General features: G+C 29.2%; 1 protein-coding gene across 2 annotated transcripts in view; it reads left to right on the forward strand.

Moving 5' to 3' along the window:
• The first annotated feature begins 267 nt into the window (after positions 1-267).
• Positions 268-12292, forward strand: part of LOC148302209 (angiotensin-converting enzyme-like) — a 197396-nt gene continuing 185371 nt past the window's right edge. The window contains exons 1-2 of one of the 2 annotated variants that reach the window (XM_088271947.1): positions 268-393; positions 1417-2246. In XM_088271947.1, the coding sequence (XP_088128073.1) occupies positions 1542-2246 (705 nt within the window). In that variant the 5' untranslated portion in view covers positions 268-393; positions 1417-1541. The remainder of the gene's footprint in view (positions 394-1416; positions 2247-12292) is intronic. The other variant, XM_088271948.1, reaches the window with a different exon arrangement.

The raw sequence follows: 12292 nt of genomic DNA on the forward strand, positions 1-12292 counted from the left end.
ATGAAATTATAAAATAATTTTTTGTAAGAGAACTGGCAAAAACATATATTGATATAAGTAATAAAGTAAAAGATTTACGAAATGGTTCATGATTTTTATTACTTTTTGCGCGTGTTTTTCTCTTCGGCATAAGGAAATACCGTGCATATTTGCTTAACCATTAAGTTCTTCAGTATTATTGTAGCAAGTACCAAATAACACAAGACAATTGACATCCGTTTGGTAGTTGCTCCGGTCTACCTTCCGACTGCTCGCGGTACTGTAGTCAGTCTTGTCGCGGCTCTTGAACGGTGATAACACACCGGAACTCGAACCTCGTATCCGTGCTCTGACGTCATTATCACCCCATTGGTCTACTAAGTAACGAGATAAGGGGCTAATAGTAGAATACAAGTAACACGTTTGTGATAAAGATGTTAAAAATTGCGTATAAGCGTAGAATTACATTTTGTTTGCGATGTGCTATATATTTACTATCCGTTTAAAATATTGCTTAAAAAATATCCTATATTTTTTGGCAAAGAAACTAAACTTTATCATATAACGTACAACATTAAATCTTCGATTATTTGTTTTTATAATTAAAAAAATATTTTTTCAGCTTTAGGTTTTTTTAGTTAGCTACAAATAATAAATGTAAGAAATTGGAAAAACACAGTATTATCGTGAGCTTAAATTAAATAAAATATTACAGCTTCCATGTCTAGATTATTTAAACATTTTGATATTGTTCATTCTTAATTTTTCGTTTTTTTATTTGATTAATTATTAATTTTTTATATTTTTTTTTAGTTCATTTAATAAAGTGAATTCAAAATCTGATGTTTAAAATTTATTAAAAAAATACATATATTTTTATGTTTTATAATATTTAATTCCACCCAAATATGGTGACAATGTATGGTATTAAACCCTAGATCTCGAAACGAAATCTTTTTTGTATTCAGTTCAAAATATCAGCATTTAGTCAATTATAGAAATTTCAATATTTACATAATCTAAGCTCCTTTAATTTCACACGTATGTTTAAAAAAGTTGATCTTAATGTTTAAATTCTATTAGTTCGAGAATAAACTATAACAATAAACATTATATATGTTTGTATTGTACGTAAGTAAATACATTTTCTATAGAAAAATGGAAATATTTTGTCGTTCTGTTAAATCAACATTCAGCATTCATGGTTTTCATTGAAACATTTGTACAGGATGTCTGACCGAAGAAAATTTATATTTCATTGCCAAATTATTGTTAATTTATGTAAGGTTTTACTCGCAAACAACTATTATATAATTAAGCAGGTATCATAATCAAGTAGCAATATTTTACAATAGTTTTAGCCTTACGAAAAATATATGTATGTTTGTATTTTTAAATCTACGTTTACGCAATACTAAAGTTTCCATTCATTTATAGAAAAAAAAACTCAACGATCGGGTAGGCTACAACCCTTTGTTTCGTTGTTATTGATAACTCTAAGTGATTGACATTTTACATGAAGAAAAGTGGATAAAAAATATACATTGTTAAAAAAAAATAAGATGGCGTGCATAAACGAAAGAAAACTTCCAGTTACTTGGACAAATGTTATGTTCTCTTCAATGCTTTTCATGAATAGTTTGTTTGGATTAACGCTTGTTTCTGCTCAGTTGGATTTACCACCCTTACAAGTCTCATCCTCCCCAAGACCAGGGGATCCGTATTACAATCAGTACGGAGTTTCAACAGCTCGTCCTTTCATCAACCCCGTGAGTCAATTCAACGGTCAATTCTCGACATCTTCTGTCAGACCTGACTTATTTTCTTCGACGACTCCACGGTTCAACCCGGATCTCCAACAAAGACCAGGGTACGCATCTGACTCCAGAGACAGGTATTACAACCAAGGAGGAATCAACCCTGATATAACCAACAATGGTTTTAACCAAGACCGATTTGGGAATAGAGATCCAATTAATAGAGACGATCGGATCAGAGATGATAGGAACAGGGACTATGATGACAGGAATTTCAACTCGGGAACGTTGAGAAATGATGAATTCGACGGAAGAAACCAAGACGATGTGAGTAATGGATTTAGAAATTATCCCGGAAGAAGGCAGGATCCACATACTAGAAGAGAATCTGCAGCGGTGAGACGATTCCTGGCGGAGATTGATGCCCAAGCTTCTGAAGAATGTACCAATAATGTTGCAGCCCAGTGGAACTTTGAAACTGATGTAAATGAAGTAACACAACTGGCTGCGGTAAGCATTTCTAAAATAACTTTTATTGGCAGATTAAAAAAATATAAAAAAATAATTTAAAAGAATTAAGAAATCGATAATCATCAGGTCGAATCGTACATTTAAATATAAAATTACTATATTATTTCGAGAAATAAAAATACTTTGTGTTTTGATCCACTCACATTTTTATTAACCAACTAGTTTCGGCAACAACCTGTTGCCCTCTTCAGGGTTTAATTTATGACTTTTTAATTAGCAGGGTTTAATTTATGAATTTATGAGTCATAAATTAAACCCTGAAGAAGGCAACAGGTTGTTGCCGAAACTATTTGGTTAATAAAAATGCGAGTGGATCAAAACACAAAGTATTTTTATTTCTCGAAAAATTATATCAATATGATCCACAAAGTTAATGCTTTCAATATTCAAAACATAAAATTACCATGTCTATCGGAAGGATAAACAAACTATTGTAACAGCATTTGTGATATGTGGCTTTATTTTAAGATTAGTGTAGGTAATCACATTGCATTGCTGTGGCTCAATCTATCAAATGGAAAAAAGGAAAAAGAAATCACACATTTCAAACATATTTAATTTCACAATGGTCGTGAAGCAATTAGGCAACAATACAACGGAAAACATTGAAAATTCTAAATGACATCTGTCAAGAAGCACGCTTTCCATCACAACGAAGGTTTAATTTCACGTGTGCTGCTGTTACGTTCAACAAATGGCGCAGCATTGAAAAACAATCGTAAGGTGCTTAAAAACACCTGTCACGGGTAAATAAAAAAAAACGCCCTTATTCGAATGCAAAATTACATATGTTCAAATTTCAAAGCATCCTGTGAATAACGTGAGGACATTTGAGATATTGAAGAAATGAACATTTATATTTTTGTACATACAGAGGAATAATACGAGGACAAATAATACTAAAAAATGGTGAAACTTAATATACAGAGAACTGAGTAAATGCTATTTTATAATACCATGTTTCTGTGTATTTTGAGTTATAATTACGGTTTTTATATTTCGTATATTTCTAAAGCAATTAGAAATACCACTTTGATATTTCTCGCCTCCTATTTTTTTAAATATTTTAAAGCGCAATAAAGTGTTCAATAAACTCTGTTTATAAGACATTATATAATATAATATAATAACGTATTTTTAACAATGAAACCTGTCAGCCAAAACGTAAAATGCAGGTCAAGTTCGCCATGTGCTATAATAATATAAAGTTCAGTCGCTTGTGACCGATCATTGCAATTCATAATTAGTTCTGACTCGCTATTGTAAGAAATATAAATACGAACAAATTGATCGAATTCAGTCAAAAAATTAGTAGCAATCTAAATTGAATAGTGAGAAACATGTAGAATATAGTATAATCACAGAATTATTGTTTCACAACTTAAATTTCTCTAAATCCAGGTAACGTTTTACGTAATTTTTATTCTTAAAACACCAATTTTGCATTGAAAAAAATAGTTTTTCTTCGAAATAATTGTATGGTGTGAAAAGAAAGCAGGCATTGGAAGGGAAAGAGTTAAAAAACCTTTTTTTTCCATATTTGTATATTCTAAAAAACAAAGAAATATCTGATGTACTTAAATCAGGCGTGAAGAGACCTGTCACCTCTCCGGTGTTCGGTTGGTGATTGAATTCTGTGTTTGCGAATACCCCCTTTAGGGTGTACTGTCAAATATACAATAAGTACTCGACCGGTTATATTAGGGAAAAAAATATCACTTTATTTTAACTCCTTACCTTGTTACCGGAGTTTAGAAAACTAAGCTGCGGGCTATCGTTTATCCCGTATTAAAATGGTTTCAAATGAACTAATATGGAATGGTTGTAATATTTTTGTTCAGCTTTGGGTTGTTGATCATTTTTACTAAAATAAATATATACTTTAATAAATAAAATACTTCAAATAAATAAACATATTATGCTTAAATAATTTTATAATAATGTTGACAGTGTCAAAATAATATATTGGCGATATACCGGTGATTCCAACGTTACAATTTTGACAAATCGTGAAATTTTAAATACGATGTGAAATAGTTTTATTTTTGGTCGTAACGTATTAAATGGTAAAAGCCTGCATACACGTATGCATCAATGAGTACCTACCTACTTGATCGATTCGATTTGTCAGGCATTAAATTAATCGCGTTCTATTTTCGAATGATAATAAATGTGTGAATGGCACCAGTCCCTTTGTCCTCTCAGTCTCTGCACAGTCGGAGTATTGCGCAATGAAGCACAAAAACAGATTGATACGCAAAGACCTCAAAAGCAGTCGTGCATAAACCACGCGATTATTGATGCGATCACATCACACGTTCATCGTTCCTACCTGTCTTTGCATTTATCAGGGTTATGGAAATTTTATCTCGTTTTAAATATATTTAAATAAAAACATGTGATATAATTACTGTGTATAATACGCACGTATTTAAAAAAAATATATATGCAAGTAGGTGTGGCATATAAGTAATAAGAATCTTTTATTGAATAAAATATTCGTAAGGAAAATTACTGAATACATGCGTTTTAGAAATTTTTACAAAAAAATAATAAAGCATATATATTAAAATACAACGTTTGGTTAAGACCACTTTTGTGATTATTAATATAGACACAACCAGTTTCAAGAACTACATATCGTTCACTCCTTTCAACAACGTCATATATAAAAAAAAACTCGATTTTTCAGATTGTTTTAAAAGTTTAAAAACACAATGAAATACAATCTGTACTTATATTGAAAATAAATATCAAGCCACTTTTTGAACATTTTACTGCGCAACAGATCTTTTTAGGTACAACCTGAATGTTTTTTCTCCCTTTGAAAAATATGAAGCTTATTTTAAAAAGATAATTAAACAATACCTTTTCTTCAAAATGCAAAAAAAAACACTTTCTGCCCTGTAGCGTGTAAATATTAAGTTAAAAATATGCCGCTTTTGCTGGGATATAGTACATTTTCTGGGCATTCCAAAAACATGCACAACTGAAAATATGTATGACGTTGTTTAAAGCAGTGAGCGATATGTTATGATTCGGGTAAAAATACGAAATAATGTTGTTTAATTATGTTTGGTGTGGTATTCCATATTTTGAATCAAATGAAGGAAAAAAACCTTTGCTAAAAATAAACAAACAACGGAAAATATGATCCACCTATAACAAGTCATTTACTTATATTCTTTACAAATGTATTTAGTTATAAACAAAGTATAAAAAAAATACAGACACAATTTATTCTGTTTCATAAATTCATCCAAACAATTGTGTTTATAACATTTGAGGTTTATTTAATCAAGGATATGTGTTTTCATTCAAAGTGGGATTACGACATCATTCATATAAAAAATGGAATTTCGTTTTCTATCTAAACGGTACTCCAATATATTTTTTCCTCTGATATTATTAACTCTGAGGGCCATATTGACGTTGGTTCCATCATATTTGTCTCAAATTATATTTTTTTTGGATGGCAAATTTTAACATGAAAATCATTGTTTAAAAATAAATATAAAGAGGCATGAACTTTTTTTGTGTTTTTAGAAATATTTTTTTACAATACTTTAAATTGGCAACCCTACACATATTCATACACACATGTTACTCTATATTGAGATGATTCTACGTAATTGATGTTTTTATCCAGATTCGAATGTTCATGGCCTTTATGTAAAGAGTTTAATTTTCATTTACTTTCTATGATGAGTAACTTAACCGTTTGCCAATTTTGTAGTTCACCATTTTTTGTAGTTCATACATTGTAAAGCATTTTTCATAGTTAACCGTTTATACGATAGCCATTTTTTTGCAAAAGGTAATTGTCTATTTACCTATTTATTGTAATAGGTACATAGTTCACCAATTGTCCATTTGCCTATTTATTGCAATAAATACATAGTTAACCAATTGTCTATTTGCCTATTTATTGTAATAAGTACATAGTTAACCACTTATCCATTTGCCTATTTATTGCAATAGGTACATAGTTAACCATTTTTAATTGTTAGTATAAAGTTAGGCACATGTCTCTTTGCCAAATTTTAAGGAAAATATTTTTCGTTGTTCATACATACTTAACCATTTATACGTTTGAAATTAAAAAAAAATAGGTACATAGTTAACCACTTACTCGTTTGCCAATTTTTAACAAAAGGTAAACAGTTTGCATCCTTAGTGTAATGGTCAGCACGCTCGGCTACCGTACTGGAGGTCCTGGGTTTGATTCCCAGGGGGGGTCAAATAAATATAAGTGATTTTTTCACTGTAATATTTATTCAATATAACTCTAGAATGGTAATTGAAGCGGAGGGCTCATCACCTTTCCTTCATATGTTAATGATCAAGATAACACTGCGTTTATATATGATGCAGTGCCCTATGCATCATCGGGTGCTGACGAGGGTTTGAAGAAGAAGAAACTGTTAACCATTTATCCGTTTGAAGGTACATAGTAAACTAATTTTACCGAAGGTACATAGTAAACTAATTTTACATCGCAGATGGACTTTATGAAGTACGTTTTAAAAAAAACAGACGTACAATATTTACAATAATACATTAGTTGATAGTAAAATGAGAATACCAGCTACATATCTCTACTCATTCAAGCTTATGTGACATGAAGGAGCTAGGAATTTTTCCCTTGAAGAATAATTAAATACTGAAGAATAACTTGTGTATTTTTTAAAAAGATTTGTGGTAAATGATTCACTAGCGTTAGCACTTTAACACAAATACGCAATGGACACCATTGTTTTACTTCAGTTGAGTCAGTTTTCAGTGTCATTATTTCATTGAAGATAATATAACTAAGCGTTCGTCATCTATGCGTCAGTCAAGCTTCTAAACACGGCATTTATACGAATCCTTACATAATTTTAAACGCGATTTTCCAATAATTATTTCACTGCCTCTGTATTTAAAATACAAAAAGTAACAAGTTGGAAGGAAGTGAAACATGGAGTTGGCAAAAGAAGGATGAAAGTAGACTGAATGCAGTCAAAATGCGATATCTCAGAAGAATGTGCGACAGAACGATGTATGATATATGTTCGAATAGTGAAATAAGGAAGAAATGCAAAGCTGAGATAAGCATTATCGATAAAAATAAGAAAGGTGTGGTTTGGACATGTAGAACGAATGAGTGAGGAAAGAACGGTTAAACAAATTTATGAGGCGAATGTAATTGGAAAAAGGAGAAGAGGAAGACTGAGAAAAACTTGGCACGATCAGATATGTCAAATACTTGAATGTGGTCAGGTTAGGAGTCGTAATAATCGTCGGATATGTATCTATAAATAACGTTTAGTTATCAAGGATTAGTTAAAGTTTGATTCGGTACAACAATATTTTTATTTATAAACATATACCACACTGGGATGGGCTAGTAAGATAGAGTGGCAGACTTCCAGGAGATGCTGATAAAGAGCTCTAAGTTCATCATAAAACTGATTGTGGAGCACAGATAGATATTGTAAACATTGCTGTTATTTACAATACATACACTCTTTGTTTGTTTTTTATGTTTACGTTAAAATATATCGTATTTTAACATAAACTACGTTATATTTTTTATTGATTCGGCATTAACTTTGTGGAATGACATGATTATTTTTTTTTAAATTAAACACTTGAATAATCCACTTTATCGAGTTTTATTTTTATTTACGACTAGTTTCAAAAACGACACTTGTTTTCATCTTCTGGTACAAATTAAAACAGATTTGTACCAGAAGATGAAAACAATTGTCGTTTTCGAAACTAGTCGTAAATAAAAATGAAACTCGATAAAGTGGATTATTCAAGTGTTTAATTTTAATAAAATAAACAACGTTAAAATACGATGATATATGAAGTCTGATATATATGAAGTATATGATATAACTCAATTTTAAGGAAATAAAAATCTGTCTATACGCAATAGCAATTCAATGTAATGGGTCAGCAAGCAAATTTATTATCAAAGTCGGCATCTTTTCCGGACAATCAAATGTGCAGAACAATGATCGAGATGAATTAATTTCAGTTAGTTTCAGCGTTTAATTAGGAGTCACAGACTATAAAGGTCAACTCTCAAGGGCTCAATAAGTCAAGCAGATAATACTCTTTATTGATTATACAATAACAATGACCATACAACTTCTTAATGAGAACGGTGTTTTTAATTTAATTGGTATGCAACAAGAGCATCAGGTATAATATACAGTATCATTTTTTTTGTGTTCCTAGAAATAATGACGGGCACTTTTGGTATATTTCATATTATTTTATATTATGACTTATGTCAAACAGTCAGTTTGCAGTCATTTTGATTACGATAGAATCTCCAATTAATCCTACCTTGCTCTAACCGACTATTACTGACGTTTTTCTAAGTATTCTTTGTACCGTAGGTTACCGTCAATGTTTATATGTATGCACTCGTATGATTGTATATGTATTATTGTATTGCTGTTTTCAATAACGTTTACAGCTTTTGTGCGGTTTATTGCGATGTTTCAAATATATAAAAATAAACAATATATTAGTAATTTTAAGTCTAGATATTGTTTATTTTACATGTTAAACACAAAAGTATAGTGTTTTTCAGAATTTCTTAATAATTGAACCATATTTGTACTCCGATTATACTCCAGTCCCTAAGGTGAAAAAGAGCTATTTTTTTTAATTAATAAGGAAATAGATAAGTATGCAGAATTGAATCAATTATATATATTTTTTTATCATTAAACAATTTTTGCAACTAAATATTTTTTAGTCGGAATAATCGTGGGGAACATAAAAGAAGATGCATGAATATGGAAGGGGTGAAGAATGTTTGCAAAGACAGAGTAGTATGGGGTTCTTTCTTCTCTCCTTATGCCAGCGAAAATGTTTTTTAGTTTTAAGTTTATAAGTTTTTATTTTTTTATTTGATGACAATTTTATTTAATATTGATATCTAAATCTTCTTACATAAAATTATTATGAATATTTTTAAAGTATTAAATATGAATGATTGATAAAGTATTAAATATGACAATGTCGATGTATGGTTCAAAAAAACTAGTTAAAAATACATATATGTGTATTATTTTATAAATTTATTGGCACCAAAAATATTGTTGATACTAAAATTTAAAGTAATTTATCTAAAAATCATATTTATAATTTATTGAATCATTTAAAAATAAGTATGTTTACTGAAAATCTGTAATGAAAGATATTTTAGTTTTAATTTTATATCTGTCCGATATTAAATATGCATTTTTACTAAAATAGTTTCATCATAATGAATGCATTTTATAATGAAAATTAAACACATGAATATACTCGCGTTTTTATAGGTGCCTACTTACCAAAGATAATGACCCATGCATACATATGTTAGGTCATATCCTCAATTATGTTACCTACAAGTTGAATGTTTATTTTCGTAAAATATTTTCATGAAATTTAGAAAAACTATGACGGTTTATACTTCTACATAGTTATCTGTACATTCGCTTTTGTCTTCTTTTTCATTCAACAATTTTAGCGCTGATTTTGTGATGTTAAGTTTTTACGGCTTTATTAAATAGTTTTTAGATACAATTGAAGTGTATTCAGAGAATTGTAATGTTTATTTTTTATTATTTTTTTTTTTTTTAAATTGCCTTAAACTTACCTTAGTAATATCAACAAAAGAATCTCATAAAATAAAAGATGGGCTGTTATGTTTCACAATGAAATTAATAATACCCTGAGTGCCAATTATTTATATCATTTTTGTGCCTGGTGATTTATTAGTTTATTTACCAAACCATAAAAAGTGCAGCTTATTTTATCACATTGACACTTCTTTGTTTTATGAATTCGCCATTGACAAACTGTGATAATATCACGAATAGTCTATTGTTACATTTTAACATACAAGTTTGTAAAATGAACTTTTCGTATATTCAACAATCGGTGAAATATTCAATATCGTTCACCTGCTAGAAAAAACAAATATCAACTACTTGTCATATTTCATAATTATTTCAGGCTATTAGTTAACTCAATAATGATACTTAGGACTTTAAGGAAAACGAAACTTCTCGATTGTTTATGAAATAAATTTTAGCTTAAGCAAATTATGTTTTTCAAATGTTTTATAACGATACATTCGTGGATAAAAATTCTGGATTTACAAGACAAGTGTGTAATTAAGTATAATCCCTCAATATAAACTTCAGATTTTATAAACTGTACATACATATAAAGAGACTTTAAAGATTGCCTTTGATTTATCAAATTCCGAGAAATCAATAATTTAATTTTAAAATCTAAATTCAATTCATTCACGTTATTTTACTAAGATAGATTTTCAGTTAAAATATATCACTAATTTAGTATATATCTGTATGAATTACGTATTAAATATGTCACAGAGTGTGTATGAATTTAGCATATTATAAGTGTCTGAGGTGTCAAGGTGCTTATGGGATGAAAATCGGACATCCTTGAAACATTAGCACAAGACTACAATATTTGAAAACAATAGAAACTATTTTTACACGACTCTTACCTCTGACTTGGTAACATATGAAGAAACTTTATTTTATTTTTTTAAATGTTTGATTAATACAAATATTACATTTAAAAAGCTTAGCTACTGCTAATTGCAGAATTTCAATAAATACGTACATATTTGTGTTTTTATCGTAAACACAAATGATGCAATAAAAAATTCGCACTATTTTCATACGAGTAAGGGGCCTGTTATAAAAAATTACAGATTTTTTAAATTATTAGTAGAATGGGTTTGAACCCAAAAACTCTGTCTTAGAGTCCGCGCCACAAACCACGGGACAAAATCCTTAATCTTTATTTAAATTTATTGAAATATTATTTATAGTTTCAATAAAAAATGAAATTCAAGAATTTTCTGCAAGCGAATGATAATTGTAATAAATTAGTATAATGTGTTACGTTAGATATAATTTTTCACTGTAAAAAAAACATGAAAAAATAGGTATTATATTTAATTACAAATATATGTCTTTTTACAGGTAGTGAATTTTTTTAAATTTTTAAAAATTGTTTAAATTATTTCTCACTAGGAAAATATTTTTTTTACTATGCATGGATGTTTTAATAAATGTAGATGAGTCTTTCGTGAACAAACGTTAGCTTAGTGACTCATTTATTTACATTGATTTAGTGACCAGCTTCCGAATTTTAGTGAAACTTGTTCACTAATACTGACTGATTCACCAGTTAGCTGAATCATACATATATTCGTCGATTCAGTTAAATGAATTTTGAACTTTTAACCTAGGTTTCTTCTTTCATTAATTTAGGGAAAAAAATTATGTTTTAAATATTAAAAGAAGATAATATTAATATTTGGTAAAAAAAAAAAAGTAACTACTTTCTGATAATACAGTTTGTCGTCCAGTTTTAAAAAGCCAGTATCGTAAAGATTTATATATCTCAAAGTAACATTATAATTACTTACGCTACGTAGTTAAAGCTTTTGTAACGCACAAATTATTTGTCTTAATTAGAGTAACTGAAATAATAAAAGAGGCACCTGGGTTCAAATAAAGATGAAACATAATTTGAAAAATTGAAACGGAAATACCATTATGATAAATATCATAATGTAAAATATAAATGTGAAAAAAATGGTATAACGTTGGATATGTAAAAATTACGATGTCAATATTCTTGTTTTTTAAAAAGTTTATAAAAAAAATATTTTTCCGTTTTTACAAATCAAATAATAATCACTACCGTTCTGGAGGTCCCGGGTTCGATTCCCAAGGGGGGTAAAATATATATAAGTGATTTTTTCACTGTAATATTTATTCAATATTTCCATGGACTGGTACCTGAAGCGGAGGGCTGATCACCTTTCCTTCATGTGTAAACGATCAAGATAACACTGCGTTAATATGACACAGTGCCCTATGCACCATTGGGGTGCGGATAAGGGTTTTATTATTATTATATTATTATTTTTCATTTAGGTAAATAAAAAGAGAAGAAATGAATATATTTCCGGATTATTATTACCT

Source organism: Brachycentrus maculatus, unplaced genomic scaffold, assembly GCF_059751285.1.
Source record: "Brachycentrus maculatus isolate JH-2025_06_01 unplaced genomic scaffold, ASM5975128v1 h1tg000472l, whole genome shotgun sequence".
NCBI classification, from domain to species: Eukaryota; Metazoa; Arthropoda; class Insecta; order Trichoptera; family Brachycentridae; genus Brachycentrus; species Brachycentrus maculatus.